This window comes from Camponotus vicinus, unplaced genomic scaffold (assembly GCF_025532165.1).
Source record: "Camponotus vicinus isolate PSW18456_S1 unplaced genomic scaffold, iyCamVici1.0 SCAF_5, whole genome shotgun sequence".
Lineage (NCBI taxonomy): Eukaryota > Metazoa > Arthropoda > Insecta > Hymenoptera > Formicidae > Camponotus > Camponotus vicinus.
The window spans coordinates 16,398,106-16,418,651 of NW_028141977.1; the positions used below are offsets into that span (position 1 = coordinate 16,398,106).

Here is a 20,546-nt window from a genome sequence, read left to right on the forward strand (position 1 = left end):
ATAAAAAGCAATATGCATTTCTTTCATTTATTATATCTTTTTTAATTAGAATATGTTTCATTAAATTATTTTGTAACTATTTTTTACTTATATTTAATTATTTTTAAATTATTTTTAATTACATTTAATTATTTTTAAATTATTTTTTAATTATATCCCTTTTAATTATTTTAAATTATTTTTTAATTATTTTTTAATTATATACACGGATATTCTTAGAAAGGTATTTCATTATCGTACCGACTGTTTACGAAACGGAAAACCATTTTTGTGTGCGTAGTAACATTGTGATGAGATTCGGACCGAAATATTTTGAAGGATCGCCATTCGATATTAACGTGCGGTTGATGCTGTTCTCGATCCCGGTCGGGATAATCCTGTTTTAACGATTCTAATCTAGAAACTATAAAGCGGGTGGTTTATAGTTCCTAGAGATCAAAACACGTACCAAGTAGGCGAGAAATGAGTCGAAACACAAAAGTATAGCGGGGGATGCGGGACAGGGGGGAGATACGTTAATAGTTTTCGAAGAGCCTCCGTCGGAATGGCGTAAGTGTTGTATATTTACACTGGCGTTACAAGCTCACACCTGGACACAAGAATAGCGCCGGTTCCTTTTCTTTTTTTCTTCTTCTTCCCCAAAGTATTTCTCGAGCAATACGTCAGACTTTTGTTTGACAAAAGCGATCGCTCCGCATTTTTATCTCGATGCATTAATGCAGCTATTTCGGTAGCCTGCGGCTTTATTGCGGATGACAAACAATTTTAAAATTAAGGAATATATCACATTCTTGTCAATGATATCACATTCTTATCAATAATGATTCTCAAATTAGTGGATACAAAGTCCTCATTCATATGATAAAAAATTGGCATTGAAAGAGTACATTTTTTAAAAATTTTTCTAAAAGATTTTATAACTTTAATGCAGTTATTTCGGTAGCCTGCGGCTTTATTGCGGATGACAAACAATTTTAAAATATCAAGGGACATAATGATATCACGTTTTCATCAATAATGATTCTCAAATCAGTGAATACAAAGACCTCATTCATATGATAAAAAATTTGCATTGAAAGAGAGTAAATTTTTTTAAGATGTTTCTAAAAGATTGTATAATTTTATCATTTTTTTTAATAATTAACGTAATTATTCATATATATATCTATAAAATTATCTCTATTATTCTAGGTAATGTAGAGATGTATTTGAGATGTACCTGTAGTAACTATTCTTCAAATTTGCGACTACCTTTTTGACGATGTTACGAACAATTTTGCAGCAATTCTGTAACAAATTTGAAAATTAAATAATTTAAAAAGAGACACATTTTCGTATAGCGTTATGAAGAGATAAAACATTACCTGAAATTGTATTGGAAAGAAAGAAGGATGCCGCGCAGGGTGGCTGACACCCGTCGAACATTGCAGATTGTCGTTCGAACGACATAAAGTCGGCATGCATGCAGATGGTGGCGGCCGTAAGAAGAGGGTGGTCTAAAAAAATAAAGCGACTAGCACGAAGAGCAGAGTTGTTTGTGTTTCCACGCGAGATGGGTGATTCTTAAATGACAAGAAGCAACTGGGATAACTTATGTATCTCGGAACAATACTCCGTGGAATCGGAAGCATGGAAACGGAAAGCGACTTTTTACGAGTGATCGTCTACAAGAAATAAAGATGCCAGCCTCCTGAAAGATGAACACGTCCGATACTATCGTGATGACAGGTCCGGAAAACCTTAGATAAAATGCGTAAAGGATTAACTCTCTCTTAATGATTAAAAATAAATTAATATTAAGTACTAAATATAAGATAGAAATAATTAGTTATATTTTTTCATTATACGATAAAGCTTTGAAATTATATAATTAATATCTATAATTAATATCTATAAGAAAATTATATGCATTTAATCATTTTACATATATATATATATATATATATATATATATATATATATATATGTAATATGTTTTTACCCATTGATTTTATAATTTCTTTGCAGAGACAGTATTGCGATGTACTTCTTTTCATAAGTTTAAAATAATTAATAAGTCACACTCATGAAAACTTCTGTATTTAAAAAATATTGCTTCTCTTTGAGATTAAATATATTATAAATATTCTATAAAAAATACTATAAATATAAAAGTATAATCTTTAGTAAACTATTTATAATATACTATAAAAATAATTTATAATAAAATATTATAAAAAATATTACAAATAAATATTACATTATAAATCATATCTAAATATAAATGTAAGTTATATTACAGATATATTATAATTATTATCAGATATTATAATATACTATGAATAAAAGTAATAAAAGAAAATATAATTTTATACTTAATTGATGAAACTCAGATAATTAATTGAAGAAATACCGTATGTAGTTTAAAATAATAATAATTAAAAATTTATTTTTTTATCAATATTTTTAAATTATTTTTATATATCAATATTTGATAGTAATAAAGAAAAAATATAAATAGGTTAAAAGTTTTCTTTTTTATTCTGAATACATACCTATTAAGATACTATTATAGACCTTCTTTGCTTCTATATCCACATGATTATCAAAATATTTGTTAAGAGAAATAATTTAAAAAAAATATATAATAGTAGTATATCCATGAAATTCAATCCAAAGGGGTATTAAGTAGGATTCAAATATAAGTAGGAGCAAAAAATGGCGGAAAATGGCGAACCCATCAAAAGTGGATATTTTATATAGTGAATTATAGAGTTTTTAGACTGGCGATATCCAATAGGAATTGAGATTTCTAATCAACACTTTTGTTCCTAGGAAACAAACTCTCCTATTGAACTGTGCTCCGAGTCCCTCTCTAGGCCACTCTGACATCAAGATAGCGTTCAGACCCCTCCCAAATGCTCTCAAAAGATATTACATACCAAAAAATGACGAATTAATACCTTTATTTTTAATCACGTGATGTCTTCGGAATCGGAAAGCAACCTTGAATGTCAAACGACAGGCATATATATACGTAAGCCGACGGCACACGGTACGATTTTTCGTACTGGATTTGATAAGATTTAGTAAAATACTAAAAATGCACCAATCAGAATGCAGCATTTCTAATATTTTACTAAATCTTATCAAATCCAGTACGAAAAATCGTACCGTGTGCCGTAGGCTGTACATTCATATCGTCAGATGCAGCGGATCCGTCAGATTCGCGCGGTAAACATCACATTTCGGAACGCGTGGTCCTCGTTTCCGACATCGCTCTCTCCCTCCCTCGACGTCCTTCTGCGTTCTTTTCGGAACGCTCGAGAAACGTCCGTGATCCGTTCTCGTTCGGCTCCTTCGCCAGTTACACGGTTGGACTCGGAGTTGCGAAAAAGGAAATAGTGCGAGCCACGAGGGAAAGAATCGGCCGCCGTATATACATACGTATATACACGCAACGGCGAGTAGCAACGACGGCAATTGTTACGTGATCGTGCGTTATGCATGATACTGCATATTGACATACACGTACGTATATCGCGTTATTAGCGACTCGACGGAATGCAGTTGTCGAGTAGGCTGGAGTAAATCGAAGTAAGGTATCGGTAACGAAGCTCGAGGTGTATTCAGGAGGAACCAGTTCGAGTTTACTTCGCGGAGACGCGAAATTTCGCAATCGACGACTTACGACGGTGCCGGCGCACATTGATCTTACGCCAGTGCGGAAATTGGTTATTGAAAAAATGGCGGCCGAGGCAGTGGTAAATAAGAACCGAATGCTGGTGTTTAAGAACAAAGGCAAGGATCTGGAGGTGAGTGAGGCGTTTCTCCCGAATGGACGGGTAGAAGATAGAATAGATGGAATTTCTGCGCGCGTTAGGGACTACATCTGCCATTTGGACGGAACGCCCTCGTGTCAGATGTTGCCGTGCACGATGATGCCATTTTCCCTCCCACGAACTCGTGCACGCACTCACTCACGTTCAACCGCTTCTCATCCCCTTTTCTCCCCGTTTCTTTTCGTATTTTTTCTTTTTTTCTTCCTTCTTTCTCTCCATCTCTTTTCTTTCTTCCTGCTTTTGACACTTTTTTCCTCTGCAATTTCATTTCTTTGCACTTTTTTCCTACCTTCCCCTTTTGCTCCTTTTTTTTCTTTTTATTTTATCCTCTATTGTCTTCTTGCCTATTCTACTTGTTGCTTCTTTTATCACTTACATTGAGATTGCTCTTACTATTCTATTGATACATTAAAATATATCGTCACTGTGATGCAATAATTTTTATTGCTGCATCATTAAAATTTTATCAAGCTATATGTTATGGGTTTGTTCACTATTTGCATTTTTTTTTAAGACTAAGCTAGTTACTGGTACACATATTTGTGTAGAATGACACACATAAAAATTCTAACTTTAAAATCTCTAATGCTTCATTTATGTAAAGTACATAATTAGTATAATTTATAATATATTATATATAGTACTATCGTTTAAGCAACATTTATATATTTATTTACTCCATTTAATAAAAGTTTGGTTTTTGAAATCTTTCTTATAAGTATTTCTATATATATTATGATTTTCGTGTAATATTTTAATATCTCACTGTTAATATGAAAGTGAATTGAATTAATTTTATTCTGAAGATTGATATACTAATTGATATATTAATTTAGATATCATTTAGATAAAATTAATATCATTGTTTTTTAGGAGATGAGAAGAAGACGTAATGAAGTAACAGTAGAGTTACGTAAAAATAAGCGCGACGAGACTTTACAAAAGAGAAGAAATGTACCTACAGATTCAACAGGTATTTAAAAATAATTTTTAACTACAATTTATATTATTTTTACACATGCACACGGCTTTAAAATTTTCATTAGATGTAATTTTGGATACTAAAATGTATTTTATGAAATATATCTTTTTCCCAGGTTTACATAGAATAAATAACCTAATAATATATCTTAAGTTTACTTATTTTTTTCTAGACATAAACTTTATCTTGTCTAGATATAAAAAAAATAAAATGTTTTATACTTATTATATATTATAATATATTAAAATATTTAATGTAAAAAATTTATTCATGTCTTATTTTTTTAATTTTTGATTTTTATTAATTTTTATAATTTGATTGATTATGAAAAATTATATCTTTTCTGAATGTAGCAAATAAGATTTATGTATGTTATGCTCAATTAAAGGGGTATAACATGAGAAAAAAATCAATAGTTTTCAAAAAATATCTTACTCTTATAAAAAATCAAATTAACATCACAAGCATGTGATAAAATACAAGCAACCAAGTTTAATAATTTTTTATTTAATAAAAATATATGCCATTTAAGTAATTTTTTTTTGTAACATTTTTTTATGTATAGGTTAAAATATGTAGGTTAAGATCATATCTATAGATTGAGCTCGTATCTTAATTAGATGCATGTACATATTAATGTAAATAAATGGAAACATTATATGAATTATACATATATATATCATTATACATATATAATTATACATATATATATCATTCTTTTAAACAGATGAAGATGATATTGATAAGCATCTTTCAAAAATCAGCTTGGAAGAATTGGTAGCAAAAGCAGGTAGTTCAGATCCAGCGATACAATTACAAGCTGTACAGTCAGCAAGGAAACTACTATCATCAGATCGTAATCCACCTATCGATCCATTGATAGAGAGTGGCATTTTACCAATCTTAGTTCGTTGTCTTGAACAACATCATAAGTAAGAAAATTTTATACAAATTGGTATTAAAGTATTAATAGTATCAACTTTTTATTTTTAATGTTTGTGTCTTTGTGCAACATTTTTTTTTCTGTTATAGCTGTAATTTTGAAAATACTGTATGTCAAGTTATATTCATCTATATAATACAAGTACTTATAAAACCGCTTTCAATATAACTTTCTAGTCCATCTTTACAATTTGAAGCAGCCTGGGCTTTAACAAATATTGCAAGTGGGACTTCTGCTCAAACGCAAGCTGTTGTTGCTGCTGGTGCAGTTCCACTCTTCTTGCATTTGTTACTTTCAAGTCAACAGAATGTATGTGAACAAGCTGTATGGGCCTTAGGTACATCTGATAATATGAACTTATAAATTGCTTAAATTATAATGCATAATATTATGTCATTTTATAAATTAATATATATATATAGAAATATTTTAAAAGATGTATTTCTGCATAAATGGAATTGAACAAACGAATTTTAATCTATAAAAATTTAATCTATAGCATTAAATTTTTAATTAAATTTCAATTTTTAATAAAAAGTATATATATAAAAAAAGTATATAGTTTATCCGATTTAGTAGGCGTTTAGAAAATATATGTTTATATATGTAACATGACATGTGTGTGTGTGCAAAATATTATATGTATATATATATATATTTATTTTGTTTAGGTAACATAATTGGAGATGGTCCAATACCTAGAGATTATGTTATTAATCTTGGTGTTGTACCGCCCTTGCTAACGTTTATAAAACCAGATATACCTATTACGTTTTTACGTAACGTAACATGGGTCATTGTAAACTTATGTAGGAATAAAGATCCACCACCACCAGTTCAAACCATAAAGGAAATTTTACCTGCTTTAAACGTGCTTATTCATCATACTGATATTAATGTAAGTATTGGCATTATATAAAAACAGAAATAAAGTCAATAATATTCTATATAAATTAATATAGGAAAAAAATTTTTAAAAACAAATAGTAATTTGAGTTTTTAATAAAATATTTGACTGGACAGTAAGACAATTTAAAATTGATTATTTTTAATTTAAAAAAATAAAAGTAGACTGATTAATTCTATAGATTAATTCTAGAATTATATAATACTATATTTTTTCATCGTATCTATTTTCAGATATAATAGATGTATTGCTATATTATTTTTTACTATATTATCTTCATGTGATTGTTTCCAGTTTATTAATGAAATTTGTTATAATTTTCTAACATAATTATTTTTTTCAGATTCTTGTTGACACTGTATGGGCCTTGAGCTATTTGACTGATGGTGGTAATGATCAAATTCAAATGGTTATAGACAGTGGTGTTGTACCTCGTTTAATACCACTTCTTTCGCACAAAGAAGTCAAAGTGCAAACTGCTGCCCTTAGAGCAGTTGGCAATATTGTGACTGGCACAGACGAACAAACACAAATTGTTTTAAATTGTGATGCTCTTACGCATTTCCCTAATTTGTTAACTCATCCAAAAGAAAAGATTTGTAAAGAAGCAGTTTGGTTCCTTTCAAACATTACTGCTGGCAATCAATCACAAGTTCAGGCAGTTATTGATGCAGGACTCTTATCACTCATTATTCGTAACTTAGCAAAGGTATATAAAATATATTATAGTCTTATACAGAGAAAGTATATTGTTACATCTTGTTATATTGTATATTGTTACATATATATGGGTACATATCTTTATTTTTCTTTTTTTTTACAGGGAGAATTTCAAACGCAAAAGGAAGCTGCATGGGCAATTAGTAATCTTACAATAAGTGGTAACAGGGAACAAGTTGCACGGCTTATACAAGAAGGTGTTATTGGTCCATTCTGTGATCTTTTGTCTTGTAAAGATACTCAAGTTGTACAAGTGGTATTAGATGGCATTCATAACATGCTTAAGCTTGCTGGACCACAAGTTGAACATCTGGCAAACATGATTGAAGAATGTGGTGGTGAGTATACTTTGTTATTCTAAAGTAATAGTAACAATATATTATTTATCTTATATTTTTTTTATGTATACACACACGCACATACACACATATTAAATAAAAAACTTGACAATGAAATCAACATATACATGTATGTGCATATTTATATACATATGTTCTCTTTATTTATAGCTGTGGACAAGATTGAAGCATTGCAAAATCATGAAAATGTAGATATTTACAAGTTAGCATACGACATCATCGAGCAATATTTTTCAGAAGAGGTAAAATATTTCGTGTTTTCATTTATGTGTTCAATAATTTACTTATAATTAAGAAAAAGCAATTGTGTAAAGAAAAGACTAACTTTCTTGCTATTTTAATATAAATACATTAACAAAAATATCCTACATGCTATGTAATATTTTGAGTTAATATTTTATGTGATTCCATACCATTATTTTGCACTGAAATTGCAATATAAAAATATTATTACCTTTTTGCGTGCATATTATTTTTACACATTTGGCAATAGTGTCAAAATTTTTCTATAATTAATGCGATATTGGGTGATTCTAAAGCTAAAAGAGTCAGATTTTTAATGCATTTTGTATATTTTTTTATTACATCTAATATAATTGATATCAATTTTATTCTTACATATAATTATTGATTTTAGGCGGATGAGGCACCTTTGGCACCAGGACATGAAGGAGCTTTCGAATTTGATCAGACGACGAGTATTCCGAGTGAAGGTTTTAAATTCTGAGAAAGTCTCCACTTATTTCTTATCCGATCGTGCCGTCCCCCGACAAACTCCAATACGGAGCCATTTTGCTTTTCTCTTTCCTATTTCTACATTTCCTTCCTGTTCTAATGAAAGTGTAGCAATATGAATTTACCACTGCTATGGATCGAGAATTATCACGTTTGTTGATCTAAACATACAGTGTGATTTATTGACTTTTCCGTACTTTGGAAAGCTTGAACAAAGTAGAAAAAGAAAGCTGGGTATGGAATGAAAGAGCCATGGCAATTACCAAAAACTGATCATCCGTGTATTTTGATTTTTTCTCTTTCCTCCTTATTATAATATATCTTTTTTCTTTTATAATCCAATGATAAACGTATTAGCAGAGTCTTTAGGCGAGCGCAGCTAGCTACATAATGCATGCAAATAAATTATAATAGTGAAATCGATCATTTCCACATTGCAATGCGAAAATAAGAAAACGAAAACAAAGGGTTATTCTACATTGCATCTATTTCTATACTGTAATGTGGAAATGAGGTAAAAAAAGGAAGGATTATTCTATTGCTTGATCATGCTGCTCTCCAATCTAACTCAGGACGAGTCTTGGTTAGCGATATTACTTTTATAAAATAATTCGTGTATATTTTAGGCATGTTAAATTTATAATGATATTGATTACTAAATAAATGAATCAATTGACTACTCTTTACTAGCATAATTGATAAGTATGGACACATTTCTGTAAGAAGGTACAGAACGATTAATAAAATTCCAACATGTAAATTCTCGGTACAACCTCAACTATCATAGTTAATTTTATTTTAATTCTTTGATATGAAATTATATAGAATTAGAATGCGTGTTTATGCTGATCCTTAATTTGTATAATTTATGTTTATTAATTATCTAGCAAAAAAAACATGAAATTCATGAATGATAAGTTAATTAAAAATTTTATTTTTTATTTAATATTATACAGACATAATTAAGATTCTTCTTTAAATTCTATTGTGGGATCTGAAAACGGATGTACTTCGTCAGCGTATAGTTCTTCCGGAAGCGGTTCTTTGGTAATACTTGGTAAGTATGTGGGGAAATGTGGTTCTGTTTTATATCGTCTCAGAGGAAGTATTGTATCGTAAATATGACAATAACTATTGATTTCTCCAGGTATATTTTGTCCTTTGATCCAAATTATGTTATATTTTGTATTTATTCGTAGAATCTATATATATGAAAGATAATACAATTGCATTATTCAAGAATTAATATAATTTTTTTAAAACTTATTAAAGGGGAGACAAGAGATAATTTAAAAATTAGATCAAATTTCGGGATATGGTTGGATCTTTCGTATGTCTCCTTTTATATATTAGTGTATTAGAAAAATTGTATATCTTACCTGTTGACCTCTATGAACACGCCATTTATTACCCATATGTCCAGGCATTTTAGTACCAGGCATAACTCGGGCTTTACGGCCGCCTGACCCAATATTTCCAGGTCTTCTGTGCGTTTTGGTTACACCATGAGTGGCAGGCATCCCCTTAAAGCCCCATCGTTTCATGACACCTTGGAAACCACGATCTATCCTATAATAGAATTTATGTATCTTAATTTTTAAATAACTGTACTTGAAATTATGTATATAATAAGTGCAAAATTACGTTTTTGCACGGATATCAACGATTTCTCCTGGTTTAAAATGCGCAGCGGTCAAAGGAGTTCCCGGCTGTAATGCTGCTTCAGGAGATATTATAAATCTTCTTAATACACGCTTTGGTATAACTCCAGTGTCTTTAAACATACCATAATATTCTTTAGTAACCTGCACAAAAAGATTATTGCTAAATTTCTTTATATGCTAATGTGTAGAGAAATATATTATACAATCTTATAATTATGTACCCATTGTGGATCTATATTTTCTGCTCCTACTACAAGACATCCTAGTCTCCTTTTTATTTGTAATGAAGGTTTACAGCTTTTAACTGGATAAAATTTCTCTGGTGGCATATATTTCACGACTTCATTATCAACAATCTGAATAAAGATATAAAGAATATATGACAGATATAATAAAACATACAGAAATATGAAAAATAAAAGTGATAATTAATGCTGTCTGTTGAAGATTAACACTGCTCTATTTACCTGAAGTAACGTCGAGCTAACTTTTTTTCCATCCTTCAACCATAATGGATAAACTCCAATTTTCTTAGCAATTAAGCCAGTACGTCTTAGACCTTTCCTCCATTTTGCGATTGGTTCAATTGGATCTATTTTCAATGGAGAAATTTTTGTTCCAAATTCAATAGGTGAGTCATAATTGTCTTGAATTATTTCTTCAATAAACTCTTTATTATCTTGTGTTAGATGTTCATCATGTTTCTAAGAAAATTTTATTATTTAATAAACATACAACTATTTACATATATTACTTATTATAAAATTATTTTATGTATAATATGTATATTTAAATGTTATATTTAAATAAAAATAATTTGTATATTAGCAACTATAAAAAAATAAATAGTTTGTATATCAATACATACAACACGTGTGACTTTTGGGAGCCATTCTGGATGACGGTATTTAGGTGTACCAACACCTCCATCTCGCTTTGAGATAACAATTGTATTGATACTGAAAGCCCACAAAAGAATAAAGATAGATTTATATAAATCTGTTTTAGAGAGTGTTGTATATTTCCTGTTTAAAGTATGTAATATATAAATATGAAATGTTTCTTTTTAAATATCCTATATATTTGGTTTCAGATTTGATTTAATATTTTATATATATATTTTTTTTAATTGTTTATTATAATTTAAACATTAATTGTACACATTTATAAGTAATCTGTACAGCTCATATGGAGCAAAGTTTCTTTATAAGTTTATAACTCTTAAAATCAAGCATTGAGAGATAATTGTGAATGATGTACTATTTAATTCGCATTTATTTGACAATATGTATATTAATATCATACGTTTTTTACAAAAATATGATATGAAATTGAATGTGTAAAAACATATCATAAACAGGATAAAAACGTACATGCACAAGATAATATCGGCATGTAACATATAAATCATTAATTAGAAAGCGACAATAAATTGCAACATACCTTGGTTTCAAGAATTTATTAAATAATTGAAGTCCATTAATAGTTTTCAGAAACGATGTCATGTTTTTGATATAAAAGAAGCAAAGATTTCTTTGTCATACGGTATACAAATCTATTCGGCCTTTAGAGCTATGTCGATATCCATATGTAGCGAAAGTATTATTTGTGTGATAGCCTGAAGTACATTTATCGCATTATGGATATTACATTAAGCTCTTTTGCAGGAACCAATAAGAAACTCCCACGATTCAAGCTCGGTGAGAGTGTTCAGATGTTTGTGTAACGTCTGCTAGGATGGCAGGATTAAAGTTAAATTGGATATTATTCATAAATTTAATGTTATGTATTGTATTATCAATAGCTGGGTGAGTGAGGATATTTTTTTCTCTCTTGAAAACGCATATTTTACACGTCATGATTTTTAAAAAATTATAAATAGTATCGTTAACCTATTTCTGTAGTCAATACCTGTTATATTTAAATTTGTATCTGAATTATTAAGCTTTTGCAGCTTTTTTTAAATTAGATATAAATATAATTTTCTTTATAACAGAATTCTTTTCATCCTTTTAATTTTAATCTTTTGAAAATTAATATATCTTGTATAAAATATTATACATTGTTGGCATGATAAAAAATCCTTTTTTAACCATATAAATAATAATATGAAAACAATAAGATTAACTATATTTATATATTATTATTTTTTTGGCTTACAGAAGAGACTTTTATAAAATATTAGGTTTATCGCATAGTGCAAGCACACATGAAGTAAAAAAGGCTTATAGAAGATTAGCCAAAGAATTACATCCTGATAAGAATAAAGATGATCCAAATGCTTCCCAAAAATTTCAAGATCTAGGAGCAGCTTATGAAGTATTATCAGACCCTGAAAAAAGAGAAATGTATGATAAATGTGGAGAAGAATGTTTAAAAAAGGATGGTATGATGAACAATAATATGGATCCTTTCGCAAGTTTCTTTGGCGACTTTAGTTTTCATTTTGGTGGAGAATCACAACAAGCTCCGCAAACTCGTAGAGGTGCAAATGTTATAATGGAATTGTTTGTCACTTTAGAAGAATTATATAGTGGAAATTTTATTGAGGTAAAATTTTATAAACACATAATACAATTCTTTTTTTATAAACTCATATATACTCATACTATTGTATATTTTAGATTACAAGAAATAAACCAGTTATAAAAGCAGCAAAAGGCACAAGAAAATGCAATTGTAGGCAAGAAATAGTTACTCGCAATTTAGGAGGTAACAGATTCCAAATGATACAACAGTCAGTATGTTCAGAATGTCCGAATATAAAGATGGAGAATGAGGAACGTATATTAGAAGTGGAAGTTGAACCAGGAATGGTAGATAATCAAGAAATTAAATTTACTGCTGAAGGAGAGCCACATCTCGATGGAGAGCCAGGAGATTTGATATTAAAGTGAGTATATATTTTTCTACATTTATAATCTCATGAATTTAAGTATGTGATATAATAGAAAAGATGGCTTTATATCTCAAAACAAGTTGAGTAAACTTTTTTTATAGCTTAGCAAGTTCTCTTATAGATCACTATGTTTTTTTCTATACAACAGAACATCATCTTATGTTTACTATCAGATTTAACTGTATTAATTATATTTATTATTGTATACACTACCTTTTCTTATTGTTTGATATTAACTGTTAGTTTCTATTGAACAAGGACAAAATTCCAATCAAATGCACAAGTATCTAATTCTAGTATTTATTTAAAAATTTATTTTGAAAATGGAATTTTCAAAAAAATATTCTATTTTAATATATTTAAAAATTTTAATATATTTTAGAATTATAATTGTTGGTTATATAACATACTTTTTGACTCATCTTATACAAGTTTAATGCATAGTTTATAATATACTATATTTAACAATTTAACTATATTTATTATAGGATACACACTATACCTCATCCTATCTTTGAAAGAAAAGGTGATGATTTGTATACAAATGTTACAATATCCTTACAAGATGCTCTATTAGGTTTCACAGTAAACATAGAACATCTAGATAGTCATATTGTAACTATTCAAAGAGACAAAATTACCAAACACGGTACCCGTATTCGGAAAAAGGACGAAGGAATGCCTAATTATGATAATAACAGTCTTCGTGGTTCCTTGTATATTACTGTTGATGTTGTATTCCCTAACATCGAATTTACAGAAGAACAGAAAGAAGGTAAACCGAGATGCGCTATTAACGTCTTAAAATTTTGTATTATTATAAATTATAATCATATTTTGTGTTTCAGAAATAGGAAAGATACTGCAACAAAGTTCTGTGAATCGAATATATAATGGTATACATGGCAATTAAATATTTAATATCTATTGCAATATATGTACAAATGAATGTAATATGTGAATATTTTGATTGGAATGTATGTCTTGATACGTATGTTTGTATTAATGAAAGGGAGAGATATTTTCGTTTTCTTATTAAAGAATACCATATCAATTGGTATGGTTGGTAATCCAGTTGAACTTGGATAAATAAATACACATATTCTTCATAGATTTCATCATCAATATATGTATGTTTTATCTAGATTAGCCTAAATAACTGATTAAATCTGGTTCTTGTCGTCAATTATTTAAATCAATATTACCGTTAATTGAGTAATTTAACATGTAATAAAATTATTTTATATTTAGCTCTGAATTACAAGAACAATGTATGAAAGATCGAGATGTGTGATCAAATTTTGCATTTAATACCACGAAATAAGAAAGGCGATTACATAATAATATATACATCGCTAATGTCATGTACATCCAGTATGGATGTATATAGGAATTCCTTGCGTGACGATCACAAAGAAATTCTGGACATAAACATTAGTAAACGCGCGAAGATGATTATATTATCTCATGATAAAAGTAATAAATGTGCGATACATTTGTAGCTAATTTTTTAATTTACATCTATTTATCTTAAGTCGTAATCTTATATGTAAGTTATTATAGCAAAAAATTATACTTATTATTATAAAAAAATTATACTTGATTATTATCAAAAAAGGTATCAATATTATTCTTCCCATAATCAAACCAAGAAAGTCAACTAGAAATAAATATATAAAATATAAAATTTTAATGTTATATAAAATGTTATCGGAAGAAATTGATAACTTTTTCAATAAAAAGTTCACGTGTTAGGGACACGTTAAAAATCGTAGCATAATAATCAATTTTATTTTTCGATGAAATACATAAAAAGAATAGTAAAATATCTTTTATTTGTACATAGAAATGACGAATTTTTTTATTCGCTGTAAATTGTAGATTGCCGTAATAAATTACATATACAGTTGTTAAAAATTTAAGAAATTCATGTAACGTACAATTGGCATAACAAATATAAACCATTTTGATATGAATTAATAGCGGATAAGAAACATATTTTATCATCAAATATAGAATTGCCTGACTTTGCATATTAAACATGTTAACGCAAACACTTTAATTTAAATGTCGTAAGCATTCAATCTATTGATTGAGCCGATCAATTTGCAGCTGATATTGTTTGCGTTGTAAAGCAAGCAAGTGTATTAATAAAAAACCGTAATAAAATAAACAGATATGAAATAATCTGCCGTGACGCCTCGTTAGACGGTTCTACATTAACATTTATATAGATATCTCTATCACTGCATATACATAATTAAACTAATCAATCAATTATGTAAAAGTATGTAAATAAATATCAAACTATACTGGAATATGTTCGCTAAAATATATATGATAGAGATTTACGAATATATTTCACGGTATATATTTACGAAAATATGAACTTTAAGCGATATCTTGATACAATATTGTTCATTTTCATCAAAAGAAATCAGATAGAAGCGCAGGAATGTTTTTTGTGAAATTAAATAGAGTCCATCCCGAAACTCTCCAGCTGTGATAATTTTTTTTAAATCAAGGAGGACTGAGCCTCCTTGATCAAGGCTTCGATTTAAATTATAAGATACAAAAAAAGTAATCGTTGCTTTAACGTCACGCCTAATATAGACAGTAACAATACAGACGTATATTAAACTCATCAACGCAAGCACTTTGAATGCCATAAGCGTTCAGTCTACTGATCGAACCAACCAATTTGCGGCTATTATCGTCTGTCTTGTAACGCACTGTAGCTTCGAAAATCGCATCACCTGGCGTGGTCTGTATAGTCACCATGTAATCCAACAGTTTCGCGCCATCCGTGTTGTCGGACCATATCTTCGCGTCCTTGATCAGCTTCAAGTTCAATGTAGCGCACAGAGGATAGCCGCTTAGCATGTCGTTCAATTCCCTGACGAAAAATGACACGCTGTCCTGGAGACTGGTGTCGTTCCAGATGACGGTATTGCTGGTATGACACATGCACCAGTGATTTGGTATATGTGCCATGTCGCAGGTACGAATGTCCGGTACCGGCAGGAACCAGCTAATGCCACGTGAAATAGGTGATGAAGCCTGAACTTTGATGCGTTCCTTAAGAAACGACTCGTACAGACTCTGCGGGCTCAGTAGATCCTTCAAGGTTTCGTGAAGGTCGAAGGCGGTCGCCAAGCTATGGCTGTTTTTGCGCAAATTTCCCCAAGCTAAGGGAAATTTCTCTCGCCACCATCTCGGCAGCACGATGAAGACGAATGGCAAACTATCCTCGATCTTACCCTGATATGTTTGCCGAAATTTACCCCATCTTATTCCGTGATCGCTCATCACGATCAAGACAGTGCGATTCAACAGATTTTTTTGCGACACGTACTCGATGAAATCGTGATACGAGTCGTCGCCTAACTGCGGATATGTAAAAAAGTCGTGAGTGAGACTGGCCTGCCAAATAAAGGCGAAATAAAGTTCCGAGGAGAATCCTGTCACCACTTTACGACTGTAATCTAGTAAACAGTCGAATGTCTTTCTGGTACCGATACAAAGATTGGCGTTCAGCTTGCGAGTATTGCCGATATCCCTCTCAGCGCCGAGGCAATATGGTCTAAGATAATAATCCGTCGGTTCCTCCCGAAATCCTGGTTTCAAATAATTAAATGTGGTCATGGTATATGCATCTTCGCCGAATATCGTGCGATAACCAGCAGCGCTGAAATTCTTCCACAATAACGGACATTCGTCGAAGGTTTTCTCAGCGGTCTGCCAACATAGTTTTTGCAACTCGTCCTGATTCAAACCGCTCAGTAGAGGGATGAGATTGGGATATGTATTTTCGGCGACTTTGGTGAAACCCAGCATTTCCACGGCGTCGAGGGAGTGAAGCAGCTTCACAGTCTTCGGCATCATTCTATGAAAATTCTTTCTGGAAACTGAATCGATCCCGAGGACGAGAATGCTGAGACGATCGTCCAGGAACTCGTCCTTACTTAGCGCCTGCTTGCATCTTTCCTCTACCGAAGGCTTGCGCGGTAGAAAAACGTAATAATCCTTATATGTCTCTTGGTTGTCACGAGAACATTCAACCTTCACGAATTCAGCGTTTACAGCAATGGAATTTTGGAATGGATAACACTGCTTGTCAAATCTGTAAATATTAAGATAAGGAAGTATTTATGTTTTTGTTTCGGAAATTTTGAAGGAGGATTACTTTAGCATTATTTAGGGAGAAGTTTGACTGCATGAAATTAATCCTCTTTCTGTGTTCATGGTAGTGGATAAAATTTCTAATCTAAGAAAGAATAAAGAATAACTCAAATAATAATTTATTTGTTCTAGAGATTGTTTTTGCAGGAGCAGTTTAATATATGAAAGATATCAGGATATAATTCATTTATAAAATTATATGAGACACTGACAATCATATGTTACGAATAAAAGTACAATTTCATTATATCATTTCATTACACATGTTTGTAAAGAAGATGATAATATGAAAAAATATAATTCTTTCAAATTATATAATTTCTAATCTTAACTTCTTATTTACAAATACAATATAAATAAATGATATCACATCTGCATTTACATTTGTCATATATTATAGTAATGATGTCTTATCTAACAATATAATACAATACTTTTACAGATACAGATTAGTGTGATTTTATATATGATATATTTTATTTATAGCAATCCATTTATAAAATTATGATTCAAAGTTTATTTAATCTAAAGTCATCTACTAAAAGCAATGAATCAAAATTCTTGCGATAATACTTACGTAACAGCATTATCATCATTTTTCGTTCGCCAGAATGGTCGCCAACAACAATTAATATTGTTGAATTCGTTCGATACTAGAGGGTTAATAAACAACGCAGTGTTATTCGATTCAATTAGCGGCAGAGATTTTCCGTGTTCGCATTCGAACGACTCTTTAATTATAAAATGTCGAGTTTCAGGATCGAAAGGATCCATCGCGGGTAGATAGCATCCTTTGTTGCGAACTAGGAAGCCATCATTGCCTATTGGTGTATAAACCCTCGGTAATAACGATAAATGTTCTTCTGTAAAAACATTTGCTAATTAAAGTGATAATAATTTAAATGAACGTATAAATATATATGAGAGTGTGACTCGAATATAAACGAGACTTTTGTTGTCGCAATTTGTCAAAGAAGGATTTATCCATATTCGATTCAGATATGTCAATTTCTTTCTCTGACTATCGATATTTTTTATTATTTATTATTATCGAATAATAGTGTAGTAAATTATTATCTAAAGTATATTTAGTTCTTTTTAAAAAATTTAAATGTCTTAATAATTATAAATTAAAATATAAATTATGTCAAAATAAAAGTAAACTTAAAGTAGAATAAAGAATAGAATTTTATTGTCTATATTTATTTTTGAAATTCAGTTTTTATCCTATTGCTAATTTTTATTTATTTAAAAATTATTAATGTTCCAACATTTTTGTTGAAAAATAAGTCATAAATATCTTAATTTTAATTAATTTAATTTTCAAATTTATTTCTTTTTTCAAGTATCACTATCGTGAACATTGAAAAAGATAAATTACGCTGATTTTATAAAAACAAATTATGATAAGATGATATTATTTATATACGAAATTTTAGTGTATGATATTAATGACATAAAAAATCACGTTTCTACTTGAACCACTCTTATGTAAAATGATAAATATGAATTGTTAGTGTAATCTTACTCTAATACTTACGCATTACTATATCTGGAGTAATTGATTTGGCCATTACTCCAAATCGAATGATCCGAAATGGACCGATATTGAAATCGTTGAGAAGCGACATTAACAGAAGAACCAGTAGTACAATAATGATTAACCATCTTTGTAGCCGTAGGCCACTTTTTTGTATCTTAATCTTGATTAATGTTGTGGTTAATTCACATTCATCATCGATAAATTTTTTGCCATTGTGAAACAATGTCTGTCAAAGAAAGAAAAATATCTCCTAATAATGAAATTTATTCAAAATTATTGAAAATATTTATCATGATATGCATAATATATTAGCTAGAACTTAAGAGAGATAAATAGAGTTAAAATAAAAATATGCGAAAAAATCGAATTTTAAACTTTTTATAAGAAGGTTGATTTATTTCGATATTTCTTTGAGCAGCTAAAATTTATATTAAAAACATTGAAAATAGCTTAATCAGAGTTATCTAGAGATTTTATATATATATATATATATATATATATATATATATGTGTGTGTGTGTGTGTGTGTGTGTGTGTGTGTGTGTGTGTGTGTGTTTTAATTAAATTTAAATAAAAAATTAGAGATTACAAGTGCAAAAACTTCTGCAAAAAGTTAAAATTTTGCAAATATTATAAAAAACAAAAGTTGAATTTGTTGAATATGATATAAATTTTTTCGGATAGTAACTTTATTAGATAATAATTTAATAATTTTAATGGATAATAATTAAATTTTCGAACAGAGAAAAAAAATTTAAACGAATTGTTATAATAAGAAATATAATTCTAAATGATTTCTCGTCTTTCATTAATATAAAATAAAATCATCTATGAAATTTAACATCAATCGATGGCATATTATGTGATAAAAAGAAGAAAAATTTATTTAATTTACTATGTGTCCTATAAATAAATAATTTTCATTATAATATAAACTTCTGCTAACTATTAACAGAAGGAACTCATTATATAATTACTTAGCATGGATATATTAGAAAAATTATTGACTTGTTTTAGAGCAATTAAAAAAAGAAGATTCATCTTGTGAGATTATTCACATAACGGAGCGATTATATACATCAAACACTTTCGTAGATGCAAGATAGAAATGCATTATCAATATATATATTGTGTCTAATGCATTCGTTTTTATGATAAGATAGATACGCTGATATTGACATTAGATTTAGACATTAAATATTTGTCTAGTTGATTAGTTTAAATCAAATCCCGCGTGAATTATTTAAAATATGTATTGTTTTGTTTATATAAGGCGTTATTAATTATATTCTTTTATTTTATTGTATATTCTTTGTTTGTTAGTATTATATCGAAATTTTTTCACAAAGAGCAGCAGTTTACGAGATAAAATTATATTGAATAGAATTTCTAGATTTCCACATTTTGCAACATTCTTCGCAAAGAGATTAAATCTTTTTTTATCGGTTTTTATGTCTTATAGTAATTATATATTTATTATGGAATTTGCCATCGTAACTTGCGTTAAAAAGCGCATTGAACAAAAGGATCAAATGTAGAGCAACATTTATAAAAATTAACCTGTGTAATGTGTATACATAAGTGAAAGGTAAAGTCTGTAAACATATTAATTGGATATCGAAGTAGATTTTTTTGCTTAATAATTGTCTATTTGAATATGAGCTGAAAAATTTGGCTAGAATTGTTGCGTTTCTCGTTCTTTCCTTCCCGTTCTCCTTTAAATTCCTGGCCAGATTAAACTCACGTTTCTTCTACGAAATTTCGATATGTTCGTATCGTCCATGAATTTCC

At 29.4% G+C, this 20,546-nt stretch overlaps 4 protein-coding genes and 1 long non-coding RNA gene across 9 annotated transcripts; 2 read left to right on the forward strand and 3 right to left on the reverse strand.

Moving 5' to 3' along the window:
* Positions 1-170: 170 nt before the first annotated feature.
* On the reverse strand, positions 171-3,162 carry LOC145971427 (uncharacterized). Of its 5 annotated transcripts, none has more exons than XR_014438876.1 (4): positions 2,535-2,782; positions 1,365-1,739; positions 1,220-1,287; positions 171-741 (listed from the first exon to the last, which is right to left on the reverse strand). It is a non-coding gene; the product is annotated as an uncharacterized LOC145971427 (long non-coding RNA). The 5 variants fall into 5 exon arrangements; XR_014438879.1 differs by lacking the exons at positions 171-741; positions 2,535-2,782 and adding exons at positions 799-1,103; positions 2,943-3,162; XR_014438880.1 differs by lacking the exons at positions 171-741; positions 2,535-2,782 and adding exons at positions 799-1,103; positions 1,982-2,091.
* Positions 3,163-3,280: 118 nt separating this feature from the next.
* On the forward strand, positions 3,281-9,149 carry Kap-alpha3 (karyopherin alpha3). The gene is made up of 10 exons (XM_083099045.1): positions 3,281-3,510; positions 3,613-3,794; positions 4,695-4,794; positions 5,531-5,735; positions 5,923-6,083; positions 6,418-6,644; positions 6,997-7,362; positions 7,477-7,711; positions 7,883-7,974; positions 8,370-9,149. The coding sequence occupies exons 2-10, from the start codon at positions 3,726-3,728 to the stop codon at positions 8,457-8,459; spliced, it is 1,545 nt and encodes a 514-aa protein (XP_082955171.1). The 5' UTR covers positions 3,281-3,510; positions 3,613-3,725; the 3' UTR covers positions 8,460-9,149.
* A 229-nt stretch (positions 9,150-9,378) lies between these two features.
* Mrpl3 (mitochondrial ribosomal protein L3) lies at positions 9,379-11,732 on the reverse strand. The gene is made up of 7 exons (XM_083099046.1): positions 11,575-11,732; positions 11,000-11,090; positions 10,599-10,835; positions 10,353-10,487; positions 10,112-10,272; positions 9,847-10,036; positions 9,379-9,669 (listed from the first exon to the last, which is right to left on the reverse strand). The coding sequence occupies exons 1-7, from the start codon at positions 11,634-11,636 to the stop codon at positions 9,430-9,432; spliced, it is 1,116 nt and encodes a 371-aa protein (XP_082955172.1). The 5' UTR covers positions 11,637-11,732; the 3' UTR covers positions 9,379-9,429.
* Positions 11,733-11,812: 80 nt separating this feature from the next.
* On the forward strand, positions 11,813-15,219 carry Shv (DnaJ heat shock protein family member shriveled). Its single transcript, XM_083099047.1, has 6 exons — positions 11,813-11,939; positions 12,294-12,681; positions 12,756-13,024; positions 13,519-13,805; positions 13,879-13,926; positions 14,282-15,219. Exons 1-6 carry the CDS (start codon positions 11,869-11,871, stop codon positions 14,305-14,307), a joined length of 1,089 nt encoding a protein of 362 aa, XP_082955173.1. The 5' UTR covers positions 11,813-11,868; the 3' UTR covers positions 14,308-15,219.
* A 114-nt stretch (positions 15,220-15,333) lies between these two features.
* On the reverse strand, positions 15,334-20,538 carry LOC145971423 (uncharacterized). The gene is made up of 4 exons (XM_083099044.1): positions 20,500-20,538; positions 18,753-18,981; positions 17,790-18,075; positions 15,334-17,153 (listed from the first exon to the last, which is right to left on the reverse strand). The coding sequence occupies exons 1-4, from the start codon at positions 20,536-20,538 to the stop codon at positions 15,635-15,637; spliced, it is 2,073 nt and encodes a 690-aa protein (XP_082955170.1). The 3' UTR covers positions 15,334-15,634.
* Positions 20,539-20,546: the final 8 nt, after the last annotated feature.

Excerpts from the sequence above, each read along its gene's own strand:
- Kap-alpha3 (XM_083099045.1), top strand. The coding sequence starts at position 3,726 with ATGGCGGCCGAGGCAGTGGTAAATAAGAACCGAATGCTGGTGTTTAAG. Across the intron at positions 3,795-4,694 it reads ACAAAGGCAAGGATCTGGAG|GAGATGAGAAGAAGACGTAA; the intron begins GTGAGTGAGGCG and ends ATTGTTTTTTAG. Across the intron at positions 7,363-7,476 it reads TTATTCGTAACTTAGCAAAG|GGAGAATTTCAAACGCAAAA; the intron begins GTATATAAAATA and ends TTTTTTTTACAG.
- Mrpl3 (XM_083099046.1), bottom strand. The coding sequence starts at position 11,636 with ATGACATCGTTTCTGAAAACTATTAATGGACTTCAATTATTTAATAAA. Across the intron at positions 10,488-10,598 it reads TTAGCTCGACGTTACTTCAG|ATTGTTGATAATGAAGTCGT; the intron begins GTAAATAGAGCA and ends ATCTTTATTCAG. Across the intron at positions 10,037-10,111 it reads GTTGATATCCGTGCAAAAAC|GATAGATCGTGGTTTCCAAG; the intron begins GTAATTTTGCAC and ends ATTCTATTATAG.
- Shv (XM_083099047.1), top strand. The coding sequence starts at position 11,869 with ATGGCAGGATTAAAGTTAAATTGGATATTATTCATAAATTTAATGTTA. Across the intron at positions 12,682-12,755 it reads ATAGTGGAAATTTTATTGAG|ATTACAAGAAATAAACCAGT; the intron begins GTAAAATTTTAT and ends TGTATATTTTAG. Across the intron at positions 13,025-13,518 it reads CCAGGAGATTTGATATTAAA|GATACACACTATACCTCATC; the intron begins GTGAGTATATAT and ends TATTTATTATAG.
- LOC145971423 (XM_083099044.1), bottom strand. The coding sequence starts at position 20,538 with ATGGACGATACGAACATATCGAAATTTCGTAGAAGAAAC. Across the intron at positions 18,982-20,499 it reads CGAAATTTCGTAGAAGAAAC|ACATTGTTTCACAATGGCAA; the intron begins GTGAGTTTAATC and ends TTTCTTTGACAG. Across the intron at positions 18,076-18,752 it reads TACTCCAGATATAGTAATGC|AAGAACATTTATCGTTATTA; the intron begins GTAAGTATTAGA and ends ATGTTTTTACAG.